The 21,487-nt window shown below is 47.4% G+C and overlaps 1 protein-coding gene across 1 annotated transcript in view; it reads left to right on the top strand.

Moving 5' to 3' along the window:
• The first annotated feature begins 1,269 nt into the window (after nt 1-1,269).
• KCNK5 (potassium two pore domain channel subfamily K member 5) overlaps nt 1,270-21,487 on the top strand; it is a 63,666-nt gene continuing 43,448 nt past the window's right edge. The window contains exon 1 of the mRNA XM_073338559.2: nt 1,270-1,653. Coding sequence (XP_073194660.1) covers nt 1,468-1,653 — 186 coding nt within the window. The 5' untranslated portion in view covers nt 1,270-1,467. The remainder of the gene's footprint in view (nt 1,654-21,487) is intronic.

Below are 21,487 nucleotides of genomic sequence, written 5' to 3'. Positions count from 1 at the left end.
CACACACACAGTGCGGGCGGAGGGGTGTCTCTCTCTCACACACACACAGTACGGGCGGAGGGGTGTCTCTCTCTCACACACACACACACAGTGCGGGCGGAGGGGTGTCTCTCTCTCACACACACACAGTGCGGGCGGAGGGGTGTCTCTCACACACACACACACACAGTGCGGGCGGAGGGGTGTCTCTCTCTCTCACACACACACACACACAGTGCGGGCGGAGGGGTGTCTCTCACACACACACAGTGCGGGCGGAGGGGTGTCTCTCACACACACACAGTGCGGGCGGAGGGGTGTCTCTCTCTCACACACACACAGTACGGGCGGAGGGGTGTCTCTCTCTCTCACACACACAGTGCGGGCGGAGGGGTGTCTCTCTCTCTCACACACACACACACACAGTGCGGGCGGAGGGGTGTCTCTCTCTCACACACACACAGTGCGGGCGGAGGGGTGTCTCTCTCTCACACACACACAGTGCGGGCGGAGGGGTGTCTCTCTCACACACACACACACACAGTGCGGGCGGAGGGGTGTCTCTCTCTCTCTCACACACACACACACACAGTACGGGCGGAGGGGTGTCTCTCTCTGACACACACACAGTGCGGGCGGAGGGGTGTCTCTCTCTCACACACACACACACACACACACACAGTGCGGGCGGAGGGGTGTCTCTCTCTCACACACACACACACACAGTGCGGGCGGAGGGGTGTCTCTCTCTCACACACACACACACACACACACACAGTGCGGGCGGAGGGGTGTCTCTCTCTGACACACACACACACACAGTGCGGGCGGAGGTCAGACTCTTTCTACCGGGGCTCTGCTCGCCCTCCTCGGGGCCGCCGTGGCGGGCTGCACGGCGGAGCGCACACACGTGGCTGCCGGGGCGGGGGAGGCAGCCCAGCGGAGCGGGGTCGCAGAGGCACACGGAGCGGGCAAAGCGCGGCTGAACGCAGGTCCCCCTGGCCTCCCCGTCCTGGGTCTCCGGGGTGGGAACCTGCCCCGGAGCTGCTCAGCCGAGGCGGGGAACTTTCCCCTCCAGCCGCCCCGCATGCGCCGCCCGGGAAGGGCGGGGGAGAGTCGGGGCACCCAATTCAAACAGCCGCCGAAGGAGCGAGGCGGGAGGGGGGAGGAAGAGGGGACGGAGGCAGCCCGGGGGAGAGGGGAGAAGAGGAGGGAGGAGACGGTGGGAGGAGAGAGAGCGAGAGGCCAGCGGGAGGGAGCCACACAGACAAAAAGGGAGGGAGAGCAGAAAGGTGTGGGGGGAGGGAGAGCAAGGCAAGGCAAGGCAGGAGAAGAAGAGGAGGAGGAGGAGGAGGAGGAAGAAGAAGAGCAGCGTCTCTCAGTTGCTCTCCAGAGGGAGCGCAAGGCTGCTGTTCCCTTCCCTGCGCCTCGCCAAGGCATTGCCAGCGCCCTGCTTGTCACTGTCCCCGAGCCGCCCCCTCCAGCACCATGGTAGACAGGGGCCCCTTGCTGACTTCTGCCATCATCTTCTACCTGTCCATTGGGGCAGCTATCTTTGAGGTCCTGGAGGAGCCGAACTGGCGAGCAGCGACGGAAGATTACAAGGACAAGAAAACTGAGCTGCTCAAGGAGTTTCCCTGCCTGGGCCAGGAGGGGCTGGAGAAGATCCTGCAGGTAAGTGCGGGGAGCTGCCTCCCCTCACCCGTTCGGGCTGCTCTGGGGGTGACTATGGCGGGCTGGCCGGTGTGACCCTTTGAACGTGAGGATCTCAAAGCGCGGTTAAGAGAGCTTCACAAATCCTCCCTGTGAGGCAAGACAGCCTTAGTAACCCGCCGCGGAGACAGGGAGAGCTAAGGCTGATGTCTCCTTAACGAACATCCTCCCAAAAACGAGACACGTGTGCGTGTCATGCGATTAACCCCCCCCCTCCCCCGGCCCCGCGCCAAAACTTTGAATGAAAGTCTATCGGGATAGTGCTGTGTGTTCCCGGAAATGTCTTACGAGCCTCTTTAGAAGTCCCTGCCCCAAGCAGGTTCCTGATTTAGCTGGGACACTTGCCATGCAAAACCTAGGTCCTAAGTATCTCAAAGTTTACCTCTGGGAGAGATCTCTAACAGGGGAGGGCCGTTCTTCCTGGGGATGTGTGTTTTGGAGAGCAAATCCCATTTGAAAGTAGGGTGCAGTTAAAAGAGGTGTATGCCTGTCTTTAAGGAAGGGGGAGGGGAATAGCTTTGGTTTTCTAACAAAGTATTTTCATTCATACCTATGGGGGGTGTCTTTGACATCTGAGATTTCATGAAGAATTTTATTTTTAACATGAGAAAAGAGAGTTTGACAAATACTTTCTCTTAATTGGTGTACTGAGTTTGAATCAACTTTCTATAAATTTCCCACACTGCAAAAGTCGTAGTGCTGAGCATTCAGCTTTTTTTGCCAGTTGCAGGCAGGGCATATGGCTTCCCTGGGGCACAGGCCAGCAGACTGGGTTTATATCAACAGGTGATGTGCGTGGTAGGTTTTTTTTCCCCCTTTTCTTTTGTCCTTTTAAGACAATGTAGTATCTTGTATAATTTTAAAACACATCTAACTGAAAGGAATAGTTGAGTTTACAATAAAAACGTGAGGTTTTCCACCAAAGGGAGAGATGCTAATTTTTTAAAATACAGTTGGTTTACTGTAAGTGTAATTTGTCTTTACTGTCTGTGGAACAGTGGTTAGAGTCTAATTAAATCCGTTTTCTAAAATTGCTTTTCAACCTTTAACCAGAACGGTGTAAAAGTTTCCTTTTCAACTACCAGTTTAACTCTGTGCGTGTGTGTGTTAATTTCCCTAGGTTTCAAAAATGTATTGACTCCTCCTTAGGCTGCCTCAATAAGGTACTACTCTGTGGAATTACACTACTGAACTGTTTGCTGATGCATTACTGTAGCAACTCTTTAACGAATAAGATTAACTGAGCCACCAAAACTAACAGATTCCCCCTTCTTCTTTTTTATCTCTGTGTGGATACTTTTGGATATCTGGAGCCTAGGTGGTGGCATGAGAATCAGGGAAACAAAAGATGAAGTCAAGAAATTGGTGCGCTTGATCCTCTTCTTTGTTTGGCCTGTGTTTGTTTTTTCTACGTGCTTAGTAAGTTCTACTTTGAAAAGTTTGCCTGGGATCTGTGTTTTAGCTTTAATAACTTGGTCTGGTTTCCCCTTAACCCAAGTTTTTCCCAATCAAAATTGTATGGTTTGCTTGGGTGGGAAGGGTTACAATTTGAGCTTCATTTGTATGAAGCTTAGTATATGTGAAGGGGTAAATACTAAATATTTTAATAACCAATTACTAAAGAACCCCTTTATAATATGGTGAGTAAATGCAGTGTATAGTTTAATCTTTGTAATATATAGCAAGTCTATTCTTTGCATCTCACTTAACCTCCATGATTTGTTACATCTATAGCACTGGACCGTTTCCTAACCATAAGGAGTGGTTGGTGGTGGAAGGGAGACGCGTTCCTTGTATGTATAACTCCTCTTTACAGCTACTTAATAAGACTCAACAGATCACACAGTAATACTAAACTGTTAGTGTCTTGCTATGCATCTAGTGTGTGCATTAATTGGCATGTAGTTTGGCTCTTTGGAGCCTATGCAATAGTTTTTACATGTAAAAAACACGTACAGTAACTTCTCGCTTAACTTTGTAGTTATGTTCCTGAAAGTGCAACTTTAAGTGAAACGATGTTAAGCGAATCCAGTTTCCGCATAAGAATTCATGTAAATAGGGGGGTTAGGTTCCAGGGAAATTTTTTTCACCAGACAAAAGACTATATATTGTCTTATTTATATTATACACACACACACAGTATAAGTTTTAAACAAACAATTAAATACTGGTATACAGCGATGATGATTGTGAAGCTTGGTTGAGATGGCGAAGTCAGAGGGTGGGATATTTCCCAGGGAATGCCTTACTGCTAAATGATGAACTAGCAATTGGCTGAGCCCTCAAGGGTTAACTCGTTGTTAAAGTAGCCTCACACTCTACAAGGCAGCGCGAATGGAGGGAGGGGAGACAGCATGGCAGACAGAGAGGGACACACCCTGTGTGAGAGAGAGATGCGCATTGCTCCTTTAAGTACGCTGACCCCACTCTAAGTACACTGCCTTTTTAAGTAGATAAGCAAGCTGAGAGGGCAGCTGCTGCCAGGAAGCTCCCTCCATCCCAGTCCTGAGCCCTAGTTCTGAGCCCTATCGTGTGTCCCCCCTGCTCTATGGAAGATGAGGTAAGCAGGGGGGAGGGGGACACCCTGACATTAGCCCCCCTCTTCCGCCGAGCATGTTCCCTAATTGATCAGCAACGTAACCACCTTAACCGGGACAACTTTAAGTGAGGAGTTACTGTACACTCAGGGCAGCCGTTTATGGAGGTGAGCAGTGAGGAATAGAGAAGTAAGAAAATGGGGTTGGCCATATGTTTGATCCCAGCAGGGCCAGATTAACCTTTTACGGCCTTCGTGCCAAACATATCTGTGGGCCCCCATGGGGGCAATGGAGCATGGTGCATTGGGGGTAGGTCCCTGGAGTGAGGGGCCAGCCAAGGGCATGGCATGTCCACCCAGCTCAGTGTGAGGGCACTATTCACAAACCAACAGTTGGCAGATGCACAATGGCCCGCCCGGCCCTGTGCTGCCAGCATGCCCCTTCCCCTCAGGGGTGGGCCCATTGCCATGCCACACATTTTCCCTTCCCCGCCCAACACTGGAATGCCCCCCTCTCCCCCCAATTCCCTATGGCCAGAGCCCCCTGGACCCACTATGCCCAGCACCCCCACCTCAGACTCTGCTACAAATGCACAGTGCCCTGCACACCACCACCACGCCTGCCCACAGCCCCACCACAACTGCCCAGCACCCATAGAATATAGAATATCAGGGTTGGAAGGGACCCCAGAAGGTCATCTAGTCCAACCCCCTGCTCGAAGCAGGACCAATTCCCAGTTAAATCATCCCAGCCAGGGCTTTGTCAAGCCTGACCTTAAAAACCTCTAAGGAAGGAGATTCTACCACCTCCCTAGGTAACGCATTCCAGTGTTTCACCACCCTCATAGTGAAAAAGTTTTTCCTAATATCCAATCTAAACCCGCCCCACTGCAACTTGAGACCATTACTCCTCGTTCTGTCATCTGCTACCATTGAGAACAGTCTAGAGCCATCCTCTTTGGAACCCCCTTTCAGGTAGTTGAAAGCAGCTATCAAATCCCCCCTCATTCTTCTCTTCTGCAGGCTAAACAATCCCAGCTCCCTCAGCCTCTCCTCATAAGTCATGTGTTCTAGACCCCTAATCATTTTTGTTGCTCTTTGCTGGACTCTCTCCAATTTATCCACATCCTTCTTGTAGTGTGGGGCCCAAAACTGGACACAGTACTCCAGATGAGGCCTCACCAATGTCGAATAGAGGGGAACGATCACGTCCCTCGATCTGCTCACTATGCCCCTACTTATACATCCCAAAATGCCATTGGCCTTCTTGGCAACAAGGGCACACTGCTGACTCATATCCAGCTTCTCGTCCACTGTCACCCCTAGGTCCTTTTCCGCAGAACTGCTGCCTAGCCATTCGGCCCCTAGTCTGTAGCGGTGCATTGGATTCTTCCGTCCTAAGTGCAGGACCCTGCACTTATCCTTATTGAACCTCATCAGATTTCTTTTGGCCCAATCCTCCAATTTGTCTAGGTCCTTCTGTATCCTATCCCTCCCCTCCAGCGTATCTACCACTCCTCCCAGTTTAGTATCATCCGCAAATTTGCTGAGAGTGCAATCTACACCATCCTCCAGATCATTTATGAAGATATTGAACAAAACCGGCCCCAGGACCAACCCCTGGGGCACTCCACTTGACACCGGCTGCCAACTAGACATGGAGCCATTGATCACTACCCGTTGAGCCCGACAATCTAGCCAGCTTTCTACCCACCTTATAGTGCATTCATCCAGCCCATACTTTCTTAACTTGCTGACAAGAATACTGTGGGAGACCGTGTCAAAAGCTTTGCTAAAGTCAAGAAACAATACATCCACTGCTTTCCCTTCATCCACAGAACCAGTAATCTCATCATAAAAGGCGATTAGATTAGTCAGGCATGACCTTCCCTTGGTGAATCCATGCTGACTGTTCCTGATCACTTTCCTCTCATGCAAGTGCTTCAGGATTGATTCTTTGAGGACCTGCTCCATGATTTTTCCAGGGACTGAGGTGAGGCTGATTGGCCTGTAGTTCCCAGGATCCTCCTTCTTCCCTTTTTTAAAGATTGGCACTACATTAGCCTTTTTCCAGTCATCCGGGACTTGCCCCGTTCGCCACGAGTTTTCAAAGATAATGGCCAATGGCTCTGCAATCACAGCTGCCAATTCCTTCAGCACTCTCGGATGCAACTCGTCCGTCCCCATGGACTTGTGCACGTCCAGCTTTTCTAAATAGTCCCTAACCACCTCTATCTCCACAGAGGGCTGGCCATCTCTTCCCCATTTTGTGATGCCCAGCGCAGCAGTCTGGGAGCTGACCTTGTTTGTGAAGACAGAGGCAAAAAAAGCATTGAGTACATTAGCTTTTTCCACATCCTCTGTCACTAGGTTGCCTCCCTCATTCAGTAAGGGGCCCACACTTTCCTTGGCTTTCTTCTTGTTGCCAACATACCTCAAGAAACCCTTCTTGTTACTCTTGACATCTCTTGCTAGCACATCTCTTGCTAGCTGCAGCTCCAGGTGCGATTTGGCCCTCCTGATATCATTCCTACATGCCCGAGCAATATTTTTATACTCTTCCCTGGTCATATGTCCAACCTTCCACTTCTTGTAAGCTTCTTTTTAATGTTTAAGATCCGCTAGGATTTCACCATTAAGCCAAGCTGGTCGCCTGACATATTTACTATTCTTTCGACACATCGGGATGGTTTGTCCCTGTAACCTCAACAGGGATTCCTTGAAATACAGCCAGCTCTCCTGGACTCCTTTCCCCTTCATGTTAGTCCCCCAGGGGATCCTGGCCATCTGTTCCCTGAGGGAGTCAAAGTCTGCTTTCCTGAAGTCCAGGGTCCGTATCCTGCTGCTTACCTTTCTTCCCTGTGTCAGGATCCTGAACTCAACCAACTCATGGTCACTGCCTCCCAGATTCCCATCCACTTTTGCTTCCCCCACTAATTCTACCCGGTTTGTGAGCAGCAGGTCAAGAAAAGCGCCCCCCCCTAGTTGGCTCCTCTAGCACTTGCGCCAGGAAATTGTCCCCTACGCTTTCCAAAAACTTCCTGGTTTGTCTATGCACTGCTGTATTGCTCTCCCAGCAGATATCAGGAAAATTGAAGTCACTCATGAGAATCGGGGCATGCGATCTAGTAGCTTCCGTGAGCTGCCGGAAGAAAGCCTCATCTACCTCATCCCCCTGGTCCGGTGGTCTATAGCAGACTCCCACCACTACATCACTCTTGTTGCACACACTTCTAAACTTAATCCAGAGACACTCAGGTTTTTCTACAGTTTCGTACCGGAGCTCTGAGCAGTCATACTGCTCCCTTACATACAGTGCTACTCCCCCACCTTTTCTGCCCTGCCTGTCCTTCCTGAACAGCTTATAACCATCCATGACAGTACTCCAGTCATGTGAGTTATCCCACCAAGTCTCTGTTATTCCAATCACGTCATAGTTCCTTGACATCATCAGGACCTCCAGTTCTCCCTGCTTGTTTCCAAGGCTTTGTGCACCCCACACAGAACCTCTACTCCCTAGAGCCCCAACACACAGAGATCTTCCCTGCCCCCTCACAGCCCAGGACACGCCCCCAGGCCTCCCAGAGATCCACACCCTGCTTCCTGGCCACACTCACCAGCCCTTCTGGGAAGAGACTGTGTCTGCCGGGCTGAGCTGCCAGGGCTGGTCCCAGGGCAGGGAATCACTCCGGCATCTCAGGAGAGGTGCCCTGGCCAGACTCCCTCAGGACCCACTTGCCTGGAGGGGCCCAGCCAAGCCCCGCACACCGTCGTGTGTCTCCCCCTGATTGCTAGAGACTGGCCAGGTTTCTGCACCGGTCCCAGGCGGCTCAGCTCCAGGGAGACAGGTGGGGCCCCACAGGTGGTGGGAAGCAGAGACTGTCTGGAGCCAGAGGTGCATTCCCAGCAGCAGCAGCATAGAAGTAAGGTGGCAATACCATATCAGGCCACCCTTACTTCTGCGCTGCTGCCTTCGGAGATGGGCGGCCAGAGAGTGGCAGCTGCTGACTGAGGGCCCAGCTCTGCAGGCAGCAGCGCAGAAGTAAGGGTGGCAATACCTTACCATGCCATCCTTACTTCTGGGCTGCCGCTGGTGGCGGCTCTGCCTTCAGAGCTGGGCTCCCGGCCAGCAGCTGCTGCTCAGCTCTGCAGCAACGCAGAAGTAAGGGGAGTAGTACTGCAACCCCCCTACAATAACCTTGCAACTCCCCCTTCCCATTCCCCCCCCCCCCAAAAACAACTCCTTTTTGAGTCAGGACCACTACAATTACACCATCATGAAATTTCAGATTTAAATAGCTGAAATCATGAAATTTACAATTTTTAAAATCCTGTGACTGTGAAATTGACCAAAATGGACTGTGAATTTGGTAGGGCTCTACCTATGAAGCATATCCTTGTAGGATATAGTGGAGAGGATTGATGAAGGCTCAGGAGTGTTAAGTGATCCATAAAAGTTAAGTATGCGTGTGGGTATGTGTAAAGACGCAGAGACAAAGAAAACAAGAGCCTGCTACTTCTATCACAGTTGATCGGGCTCTCCTCCTTGTGCTTTTATGATTCTGTGCTTACTGAGATCTCATTCCATTTCTGTAATGCTCCTTCAGCATCTGCCTCTGTGGGTATGTCTTCTCTGCATAGTTAACCCAGACTCTTGTCTTCATTTTAGCCCAGCCATCCTTACCGTCCATGCAGAGAAAACGTTGACCTGAGTTTAGAGGTGTTTAAACCCTGGACTAGTTTATATGGCTGGGTTGTAGCTTACAGACTAAACTGCTCTTTAATTCAGGCTCGAACCCACCCACATTGCAATGGGGATGGAGGCAAAATCACTCAAGTGCCAATAGTCCTCCAATGCCCTTCCACAATTCCCCTCAAAGCAGTAGTGTGAATTCAGATATTTAGGAAGTGGGGGAGAGCGGGAATTCTGAGCCTTCCCTCCCTTCTGCCCACCCCTTCCACCCCCCCAGCAAGAACCCCATTTGTCTTCCCCACTCTCCTCCCACAGGTACTCCAGGTCTCTCCCAGTCGGGGAGTCTCCCATCTCTTATCCACATGGTACATGAGCCTGTGTTGCCACAAGTTGGGTTCTCGTTGGACTCCCCTGTGTTTCAACATACAGGAACAGACTTTTTATGCACCAGGTTGCAACACCATTGGGCCCGGCTGGCCTTCTGTCTGGACAGAGGGGTGGCAGGGCAAATTTGAACAGTGTTGCGATCCTGTGCACCAAGTCGCAATGCCACTTCCTGAAGTTTGGCCTGGCTGGGTCAAATTTTAGTGGCATTGTGACCACACAGCTGGAGCAATGCTCTGGCAGCAGCTGTGCTGATTTAGAACAGGACCACTGCTTAAAAGTGGCTGGGCCAGGGCCCCTGCCGGCTCTGTAGCCTATGGAACTTTAAGCAAGTGCAAAAACCTTGTGGGGGGCATTAGCTCCCCTATCACCTCCAAACTGATGACACTGCCTCAAAGGACAGACAAGTTCTCCCACGACTGACTGGGAGTGAATTCTAGAGTGTCTTGGCAAAAAGAACTATGGGATACATCTCCAGACACACACAGGTGAATGTAGAAACAGTGAGGACACAGTAACAAGGGTAGGCTTTGCTGTGGGAATGTTCACACCCAGGTTAGCCTCACTCAGGCACCCGTCACCTTGGCCAGCTGTGCAGTGAAGACAATACCCAGTCACGCTTCTTCTATTGCCCCTCAGGATTCTGTCCTTTATCCCCCTCTATGCCTTTATCTCTCTACACCTGCGACGTGTGAGGGTAATCTGTTGGTGGGCCGCAAGACAGTTTGTTTACATTGACTGTCCGCAGCTCCCAGTGACTGTGGTTCGCCGTTCCCAGCCAATGGGAGCTGCGGGAAGCAGCGGCCAGCACGTCCCTGCAGACCGCGCTGCTTCCCGCAGCTCCCATTGGCTGGGAACGGCGAACCAATGCCACTGGGAGCTGCGGGCAGCCGTGTCTGCGGACAGTCAGTGTAAACAAACTGTCTCACAGCCCGCCAGCGGATTACCATAACGGGCTGCATGCAGCCTGCGGGCCGCTGATTGCCCACCACTGCTCTACACCCTTATCCTTGTTAGACCTCCTCAAGTTCTTATGGCTTCATTCACCATCTCCATGTTGACTACTTCGAAAATAATCACACTTTTCAATATCTAGTCCCACCTCTCTGATGACTCTTCCTGTGTGTTCCGTTGCAAGCTCAAACTCAACATGGCTAAAATGTGACGCTGATTTTTCCCTTCTCTCAGCCCTCTTGGTAGCAGCTGATGATAATGTTGCTATCCTCCAGGTCATCTAGGCTTACAATATTGCTGTCACTATTGTTAAACTATGGTATATAATGTCATCATGTGCATGGCATTTCTCACAGAGAATGAAAACGTGGAGTGACATCCAGCCCCATTGAAGTCAGTGGCAAAAATCCTATTAATTTCATTGAGGCCCAGGATTTCACCCATGGTAGCTGCATCACTTACAGTCTGAGTCATATTTAAATTTTCTTTCCCCCAACCAGTATCCGTGCTTTTGTTGATTCCTGCTGGTTCTTATAACATCTCTAAAATCCATCCTTTTTCTGTCTGTATCTGGTCATCCTGCCTTAACTACTGGAACCACCTGTCAATGTACTCGCCCTCCAGCACATCCAAAACTACTAGGCTGGCAAAATTATCTTCCTCTCCTACTGCTCAAACTGCCATGCCCCTGTTTGAGTCCCTTCATTTCATTTCCTTCCCTGAACTTGTCTTCAAGGTCCTGCATGACTCCAGACACACATCTTTACTTTTGTCTCTTCCCTTCTCTCCCTGTACTCCTCTTAAGCCTTCTGCTTGGTTGCTCCGTTTGTATCCTTTCCCCTCGGTACTTGCCTTCTGCAATGCAGCCCCATGAGGCTTTGAATAGCCTTCTTGATCTTGTGTGTGTCAGTCGACTGTCCTCCCTTCTTCAATATCCCTTCTAAAAACCCACTTCTCTGTGAAGCCTTTCAACAAATGTCCACCAAACTTAGCTTGCCTTCTAATAATCAACCCCAAGAAACCACAAGAAACATGCAGAAAAATGTTAGCTCTGCTGACCTGCTTTATGTAACAGGATGGTGGGAAAGAAAACAAAAATAACAAGAAATGACTTTGTCCCAAGAGCAGGGCTGCATGCTGTCTTGTCTCATACCCAGCACGCTGTGTTCTGATTTACTGTCCAATTAAGTAGACACACTGGGCTCAGGAACAATGGAAATTCTTTTTGTGGAGTGGCTTGCAGAATCTGGTCCTATGATCTTAAGCTCCAAGGAGCCAGGGACCTTATCAATTTATTTGCTTGTCAAGTTCCATTTAGACTAGTATTTCTATATTGATTGATTGGTTGATTATTAACAGACTAAAATTGCTTTTAAGGGGGACAGTGTCAGGTCAATTTGGCCTAAAATTTAGATTCTGGAAAACAAGGTTTCGCTACACTTAATAATAGAAATGCACCAAATTAAAATACATTCTCATGGAAACAGGGTAACAAACATTTCCTACAGAATTTACGAATGACACCTTGCAGCATATGCTAGAGCATGAGAACTTGCAAATGAATCCAACCAGTCTGTTTTCACCACCTGCACTGAGAGAAATGCAAAAAGTAAATCATGTAGTGAAAAATAAACTACTCTTCTAATAACCTTATGTAGTGTTTGTAATAAAGGTAAGGATGCTTGTTCCCTATTAAGGATTCACAAATGCTATTTTTGAAGTGTGTCTCACTGAGGCATGTAGAATTATACCAATGTGCACAGTGAGTCTCTAGGTAGTGTAAATGGCTGCTTTCAGTCAGGTGACGCTATGCTTCTAGATAAAGCAGTTAAGCCATGTTTCAGTTTTCCTCTGATCAAACCCTGTGTGTCTTTATTTTGACAACTTTACACACGCCTGAAAGGCGATGTTGGGGATTGGTGGGGAGGCACCCATGTACTCAGTTGTGGAAATTGGTGTCTCAGGATCCACTCCCAAGACTTCTTGAAATGCCTTGTGTAATTTTCCAAATCCAAGAAGATTCTGAGCAATTTCAAAACAGTAACTGGTTAACACGTTAACTGGTTATTTATCTGGAATAACTGTAATTTACAGTTAACTAAATTACCAACAAATGATGCGCACAAACAAAGTAGAGGGCCCCAAATGCCCTTGAGAAACTTTTTTTTAGTCTTTTGCTTTCTAAATCTTCTAGGGCTAACTCAACAGAAAGCTGCATGTTGTTTCCGGTGAGGAAGGTTGTCATTTAGCTTCACGGGGCCAGGCAGCATGATTTTGCAGCTGAACTGGCCACCACAGGAGCATAGAAGAGAAGCTTGGGATAGTTTACAGCCGTTCTCAAACTTTATTGCAGAGCGACCCGCTTTTGACAACAAAAATGACTACAGGAGCCCAGGAGGGGAGACTGAAGTTTGAGCCCGCCCAAGCCCCATCACCCGGGGGCGGGGCCAAAGCCCAAGTCACACTGTCCTGGGTGGGGAGGGGGGCAAAGCCCAAGTCCCGCCACCCCAAACAGTGGGGAGCTAAACCCAAAGTCTGAGCCCCACTGCCCAGGACTGAAGCCCTCGGGCGTCGGCGTCAGTCCCAGGCCCCACCAAGTCTTACACCAGCCCTGGCAACCCCATTAAAACAGGGTCATGACCGAGTTTGAGAACTGCTGGGATAGTAGCATAAGGCTTGGTCTAAAACACAGTTTTTGTACTGGTATAACTATGTTGGGAGGGGGTTAACTAGTATGGTTGTATTGGTATAACCCCACTACTGTGGATGGCGTTATACTGGTATCAAGGTGCCTTATACCAGTATAGCTTATTCCTGTTCCTGTATGGAAATAGCTATACAGTAATGGACCCTTTTTTACCAGTATAAAACTGCATCCACACTAGTGGGGTACAACTTTTTGTGTGCAGACAATGAAATCTGCAAACTTGTACATACAACCTACTATTGCAGCCAGTTGCATCTGGTGGTGGTGACTTCTGAAGACCTTCCCACTGTTTTTCTTCCTCTGTTGTGGGAGTGCATTTTCAGAGCAGGGGTAGATATGAGGCTATGTAGTCTTCCCCTTCACTCCAATTTCTTTCTTCTGCTCTTTATTGCCCCACCCAGCTTGTGAAACACTGAGGTAACGATTGGGAACTATACTCATGTGATGAGTCTTACTGACCTTGTTTATTGGAAACTTTTTCTTTTGGCGGTGTTGGGGCAGTCAAAATACTTCTCTTTGATACGCCAGAAAGTTTTGCTGGTGGCAGTGAAAGAAAGAATTCAGAGCTATGTGTAGAAAACTTTTTTATTTTGGGAGAAAAGCATACAAAAGGAAGAGAAAAACTGCCTGTTCCAGCTCTTGATGTTTGCTTCCTTTAGGTATTTGAACAAATAACTAAGGTCTTTATTAAAAAATCTTACACCATTATAAACAGAAGGGCTAAAATATATCTAAAGTAACCAGGTAGCTTGACTATTTGGACCAGAGCCCAGTGCTATGAAGAAGTGCTTAGAGAACCTCAAGGAGAGCTCAGATTAGTGTGCATGGGGTTTTTGTGTGTGTGTGTGGTTTTTTTTTTGTTTTTTGTTTTTTTTTCTGAAGAAAAATACCTGCAAGGGAGTTCAGAGAGTATGCAAACAGGAAGATATAGAAGTTGACAACTTCTGTCGGGATTTAAGGATTTTGTCTCAATACCAGACTTGTACATGTGGTTGTATTGTTTTGTTTCCCTCTCATTTGCACTTCTTATAAAAGAAATAAAATACTTTCTTTGAATGCTCTATATCCAGGGTTCATTACTTCAAAGTTAACATCCTAAGGTTTAATTTTGCATACAATATTTGTCGGGTTTGAGAGCATCTGTAAACTACTTTTCCAAAACTTGAAAGGCAATTAAGATTTAACTCCACTTGCTCAACACTCAGTAAAGGGAGTAGCGATTTTTAGTGGTGATTCATTCCCCTCCAAGTAATCATCAAATTTGATTTGCTCTTCATTGAAAGGTGCCATTGGCATATTTTCATAAGAACTGTGTTGCATGTAAATTGGTCACATAGTGTCACAAACTGCACAGCTGCCCTGATTTCCTGATTTGCTACAGTCTAAAGAATTGAGGGGAGGGGACAGAATTTAATAGTAATCTGAACTTCATAGTTTGCACCAGGCTGTCTGATTGTCCCAAAGCAAAATGCAACATAGTTTAAATCCATGGAATATTTTCAAATCTTACATGGTTAAAAAAAATAAAATCAAGCCGCCTCCACAGGAATGGGACAGGAGATTGCTAATACAAAATTCTTCAGGGAAAATATAATCATTGTTAATATCTCGAGCCCAGGAAGTTTTAAAGCACAAATTAAGTCTTATCCCTGAAAGGTAAATATTGTTTTACATATTTTAGAAATAGGGGACTGAGGAACTTGGGCCTTAATTGACTTGTTTGAGGTTGCTCAGCAACCAATTGCAGAGGTGGGAATGGAACCTAGGACTCCTATCTTCTTTGGGATTGCCAACCCTCCAGGATTGCCCTGGAGTCTCCAGGAATTAAAGATTAATCTTTAATTAAAGATTGTCATGTGATGAAACCTCCAAGAATACATCCAACTAAAACTGTCAATCCTAGTCTGCTCTAACTACTAGATTACACTGCTTAATAGGCAATATCTATACTAGGAAAATTGAGACCCACAATTCACCAGTAGAAGACAGCACTGCAATACTCTGTAGTTTAGATAATTTCAGAATGGGTAGGTGGAGGGTGGTGAAGGGTTAGGTGTCTTGTGGGATTTTTTTATTATTGTTTGTTTTTTAGTTGCTTTATTGTCTAATCCTATTTGGAGTAGGGTTAAATGGCAAGGTGGAAAAATGCCTGAACCCTATCAGTGCTACAGCCTCCCCTATTGCCACAGTCAGTTTTCTTAGCACAGACTCAGCCTTAGGTGCAGCTAACGTAGTCTCCCCCTGGTTATTTTAGGAAATAATACATAACATCATGCCACCATACGGCTATTGCATCACCCCCCTTGCTTCTGTATCTTGTAAAAATTCAGGATTGCATTCCATTTTTCACTGATCTCCTTTTTGGAACAAAATGTTACTTTCACCATAAATAAGAGTTCAGTTTGTTTTCAATTAGATTTATTTTCCCACAATGCTGTTAAATCCTTAGAACAAACATACTAACAAAATAGAGAGACAACCAGAAACAAACTACGTTGCAACTGACATTAGCAGTCAAGCAACTGTGCAGTCTCTTTAGAAAATAACTAAAACATTTGTTGGGTTTTTTTTAATAGCAACAAGCCCCAAACCAAACAAAATAGACATAGTTGGGACACATGGCTGAAAGTTCATATTTAGTCCCTCTTTAAACAAAGTACTGCATTTGTAGCCCTCTCACGGAGTTCTTAACATAGTGCTGTCTTTAAAAATGCTTTTACTCAGGTCTGACCTTATGGGTGGGTGACATGAGTGACTGCCTAGGAGACCATTGTTGGGAAGGGTGGGGTGCAGAGGTCAAAAGGGTGCCGGCACCCGGGTAGGTAACCCCTGCCCCGTGCGATGTCCCGGCTCAGCAGAGCGAGCGGGTGGGTCGGGCCAGCTTCCAGGTGCGGGAGGAAGCCGAAGTTGCGGTGGGGAGATTGTTGCAACTTGCCCCTGACGAGGGACGAGCTAGGGGAGCCCCGGTGGGCCCAGGGAAGTGCCCTGCAGGGCAGGCTGGAGCCAGGGCTAGCCTTGCACCTGTGGCTGTGCCATGCACTGGACTCCGGGGGCCAGGAGAGCACTAGAGGGAGAGCTACTTCTTCCCAGTGTCTCCTGCACTCACACTGGGCTGCCTGGCGCAGTCTCTAGCCAGGGTAGCTGCTCACCCGCCCCCAAATGCCCGTGGAGCAGGGGTGGCTGGAGTGCACCTGGGCTAGTGGCGAGTGCTCCTGGGAGCACACAGCAGTGCCTGAAGTTGAGTGGCACTGAGGAGCAGAGGCAGCGGGGCTCCCTGGGGGTTGGTTCATGGTAGTTCAGGGAAGCAGATCCTGTGCTGGGCACGTGCTGTGCTGAGCTTCAGTTAGTGGCTCGCAGAGCTGCCACCCCCCCATCCTCCCATCACGTCACACTGTCACCAGCTTGGCATTCTGCCTGCTAGTGCCAGGCAGCGCCAGTGCCTTTTGCACTGGTCTCAGTTGTAGGTGCACACTGTCCCTACCGTAACTTAAAAGCTTCTCCAGTAAACTCAAGGTATGTGACTGTGTGTTTAAGTACAGATACACCATAAAGAAAGGGAGCCAAAATACAAGTTTGTCCAGGGTGCCATTTTCTGTAAGGCTGGCCCTCCTTTTACTGAACCATGTGGTAGCCTTCCTGGGGGGCTAGTAGTTACAGATATAGTAGTTTCTTAGTAGTGGCTCTCAACCTTTCCAGACTACTGTACCCCTTTCAGGAGTCTGATTTGTCTTACGTTCCCCCAAGTTTCATCTCGCTTAAAAACTATTTGCTTACAAAATCAGACAAAAAATACAAAAGTGTCACAGCACTGAAAAAATGCTTACTTTCTCATTTTTACCATATAATTATAAAATTAACCAATTGGAATATAAATATTGTACTTACATTAGGGTGACCATACATCCCATTTTATCCACGGCAGTCCCCATTTTAAGCCCTGTCCTGGACATCCCCACCTTTTTGGCAAAAATGATCATCAGTTGACAAGAGCAAATAGGACAAATACCCATTTTTGCCAAAAAAGTGGGGTGTGCCCCCCTATGAGGGCATGGAGGAACATTCAGGGGCATGGTGAGCACAGACAAGACGCACCGGGCCTCAGGCTGTTAGCCCTGCGCGGCGTGGGCCTTGGGCAGTCAGCCCCAGACATGGCCAGCACAGTACGAGCAGAGACTCCAGGTGGCTCAGGCCAACACCTTGCGGGGGGGGGACTCAGGCCAGCCCCTGGCAAGTATGGGGATCAGGCAAGCATCGCCACCTGGCAGCTCAGGCCAGCCCCACGCAGTGTCCTGTTTTTACTTTGGGAAATACGGTCAGCACTAGTATGTAGAGCAGTATAAATAAGTCCTCGTCTGTATGAAATTTTAGTTTGTACTGACTTTCCTGGTGCTTTTTATGTAGCCTGTTATAAAACTAGGCAGATATCTAGATGAGTTGATGTACCCCATGAAAGACCTCTGTCTACCCCCAGGGGTAGGTGTGTCCCTGGTTGAGAACTACTGTCTTAGAGGGATCTCCTTGTGCAGTAAATTTCCTTTAAAAATACTAACCCAACTGAAAATCCAGGTGACTTGGTTTCTAAAGGATGTAGATCATGTTCTAAGACTGTTAATTTTGATTATTAAGTGGAGTATATATACGGGGAATTGATTTGGGTGGCAGTGGTTTGGTTTTTTTAATGTAATAATAACATTTATAGGGGATTTTATGTTCATCAAAAAGAAACTGGAATTTCAAAATGTAATTTTGTCAAATGCAAAATGGGAAATTCTTGAATGCTCATTACCTATCTTTTAGTATCTCGCTACTAACTTTTTTGGCACATGTCCTACATATGACTAACTATATCTGAATTTTTTTCCCAGCTACCTTGGCTTAAGACCTTGATTATTGACTAATTTTTTTTTTTAAAAAGTAGTTCTCATCATTTTAAGCAAAAAGGCTCCAATTCATAAAACCACTTGAATACATGCTTAAATTCTACTGACCTTCTACAGGACTTAAGCATATGATTTGCTGAATCTGGATGCAAGTGCCTTTATCTATTCGCATCCCTATAAACCTGCATGTGCGAACTTCACTTCAGTTTCATTGGTTTGATCTGCCAGGTAGCAGAAATAAGGAGAATGGTGAGCATTTATCACAGAGCTATTTAAATACCCTGGGAGAAATTCTGCCCTTAAATTCACTGAAGTTGGTGGTCTGAGGGCAGAATTTGGTCTTCTGTAGTCTCCATTCTACCTCAGGTTCAGGTTTGTTAAGCAAGGACATGGCAGAACCCTGGTGGGTTAGCTTGGTATTGGTATGAAGTGCTCCTATTCCTCTTTGATTAACCAGTAGTTGGGATATATATTGCAGTTTCCGAAGAGTTGTGTTCTGAAGAGTTGTGCTCCATACATTTTGGCAGTATTTTCTTACAATGTGGCATAACTGTAGCCCTGGATATATTTGCATAAATGATGTATTTAAATAAAATTTTAAAAATCTGTGTTAACAGCAGGATAAGCCATTCCTTAGCACTCTGCCCGAGCAACTCTGTTTTCACATCTGTCCCTATTTGACTCTCACAGTCGGGTGCATAAGTTCCTGCAGGGTGAATTTGATTTAAATCAAATTGAACTATTGGAACTCATTTACAAAACTTTTCTTAAACATTACATGAATGTATTGTCTCATACTATAGAATTTATAATCCCTATTCCATGATGTCTTTGAGCTATAATGTATCTTAATTAAAACTATATTTAGATAGGTTTTTTCCTTAAAAAGCATTTTATCAAAATCTGATTTTTTTTAATTTATTTTTTTTTAAATCATTGATTTTTATCCACCCTGAGTTCCTGTGACCCAAGGAGCAATTGATTGTCCATTAGCTTCTGAAAGCTGTTGCTAGTTCAAAGACCTTGGGTGTTTCTTCCTTTTCCCTAAGAAAACAGCATAAAGAGGGAAGGGGCATGGAAGCAATATAAACAAATTGTGGACCATAGTCTTTCAGAAGAGGCTGAATCTATCACACCATGAGATATTTCAAAAGCTCCTGTTCCATCACCATGCAGGTCTGTAGAGTTTTCTCTATATTCACTTGGGCTTAGCCCTTGTTGTGGGGTTGGTGTTACAGTAACTTGTGCTCTGGGGCAGTGGTTCTCAACCAGGGCTCCAGGGCCCACTGGGGAGGAAGGGCTGAGCTGGTTTCAGGACATCTGCCAAACAGGGCCAGCATTAGACTCGCTGGGGTCCAGGCAGAAAGATGAAGCCCCACTGTATGGGGCCCTCACTGACACTGAAGCCTGAGCAACTAAGTTTTGGGTGTTTCTTCCTTTTCCCTAAGATAATTGCCTGGGGCCCCCTGTGGTTGGGGGCACCAGGCAATTGCCCTGCTTGCTACCCCCTAATGCTGGTCCTGGCTTTTATATGCAGAAAACCAGATGTTGTGGCATAGGTGGACTGTGGAGTTTTTGTAGCATGTTGCGGGGAGCCTCAGAAAGAAGAAGGTTGAGAACCCCTGCTCTGAGGATCGTGTTGCCTTCTTAGAAGAGAGGTAAGAGCTGGGCATGTTTGCAGAAACCGGCAAACACTGAAGGGATTCTGTTCGTGTTTTATGAATGTACCCTCCCACGAGTATGTGTAACCAGTTTCCAGCTGCTCAGAAATAAAATCCAAGCCTTTCAGACTTGTGTGTTTGCGTGATGTGTATATAAACCAGCTTGTTTTTGAAGTCGCAGCAGGTGCAATACTCTAATAAAATTAGATAATGGATATGTCTGAGTTGGCTCCATCAAGGGAAACTTCCTCTGCTATCTTAGAAATATGAATCTTGGCTGTCTGTCACAACAAGGCTCTACGTATTTATCTGTTGTTTAATGCTACTTTGGATTCCCAAGGCAGCTTTCATCTGACAGTCTCTATAGTTTACAAACTACCATAAGTGATACCTCCGTGGTTGCTTAGCACCCACCAGCAGCCAGCTCCTCCTGCTCCCCCCCGGTGCCTCCCGCCTGCCAGCAGCCCTGCCAATCAACTCCTCCCTCTCCCTGCCAGTGCCTACCACCTGCCACGATCAGCTGTTCCACAGTGTGCAGGAGGCCCTGGAGGGTGGGGGGAGCAGGAGGAGTCGGGATGGGGCACGCTCCGGGGAGAGGGTAGGGTTGTGGCCTGGGGTGGAACAGGGGTGAGTGCTTGGGGAAGAGGTTGCTTGGGAGTCAGGCCTGTGCGGAACGGGAGTTTGAGCACCCCCTGGGCCTGGAGGAAGCTGGCGCCTGTGCAAACTACTACACTAACTAGTAGTTAATGTAGCCTCCTGACACCCCAGTGAGGTAAGATGGGAGAGGGAGAAAACTAGAACAGAGTTCTCAAATGTACAACATTTTGTGATAAGTTATAAGTTGTAGCCAGCTCAGGGTCCCAATACTGCCAATTCAAGGCTCATCTTACTGTGTCAAGCCAGGGTGTGAATCTGCCATGGGCCTCAGAGGCTTCTCTCTGCATCTTTGAGAAAGGGTTGCCCTGACTCAGACTCCAGAAGAGGGTTGACAGCTATGAATCCTGAGTAGATGGAAGGGCCTCCCTCCAGCCCAGAGTTAGGTGCTTAACTCCCTTTGAGGGGCAGGGCTTAGGCCACTCCCCACTTCTTAGTATTTCCTATTGGCTAGTTTAGGCACCTCCCCATTCAGCATGCTGGCTTTTGTGAATGTGTTTTCTAAGTGCCTAATTCTCCCCAAGCATTGTATAGGGAGGCTGGGCACCTAACTCGGGCCTGTGAATTTCACTAAGTGCCTGGGCACCTAAAAGCTTGGCTGAACATTGCAGCACCCAAGTCCCCCTTGTGAATCCCACCTCAGGAGGGCATTGGGGACAGAGGCAGCAAAGGAGCCATTCAGAGAGGTAGAGTCAAGCCTAAACTAACTCGACAGGTCTAACTTCTCTCTCCATGAACCCCCTTATGCAGCAGCCTAGCCAGGAACCTTTCCCCAGCAACTCCTGCCTCCACACACAAAAACACATCTGTAACTGAATGCAAATCTGGTTGGTTTTTTATCCATTGTTAAAAACAGGTTTAATGGTGAAGCAATTATAATTTGTCAAATGTGGAGTTGCATTTGCATGCTTCTGTCATTTTGTCCCCTTCTGATGGCTTGTGTGGCAAACGGACAAGTTTTGAAGGTTGAGAGTTCTAACACAACTACTGCTTGCCCTAAAAGATGTTAAACTATCATATTTTAAAAATGCAGCTTTTTTTCTTAGTGCAGACATAATATAATTGGAAAGGTCTCTTAAGATAGGTGAACATGATTGATAGCGACACTTCTTTGGCCACAGGACAGAGTCTAACTCTGTGTGGGTTTTGCTTTTAAATTATTTTGTAATGTGGGAGCCTTCTTGACTGCCTATCTTCACCTTAAAGCAGCAAAAAATGCCACAATCAAGTTCACTCTATCCCTTTGTAGGTAAATTGTAAAGCAGGTTTAGATTTTCAAGGCATGATTGTAAGAGAAGACCATTGGGTCTTTTGTTCTGTGTTTGA

Source organism: Lepidochelys kempii, chromosome 3 (assembly GCF_965140285.1).
Source record: "Lepidochelys kempii isolate rLepKem1 chromosome 3, rLepKem1.hap1, whole genome shotgun sequence".
NCBI lineage: Eukaryota > Metazoa > Chordata > Testudines > Cheloniidae > Lepidochelys > Lepidochelys kempii.
Note: the sequence above shows the minus strand (reverse complement) of the source record. Positions and strands in the feature narration are given on the sequence as shown.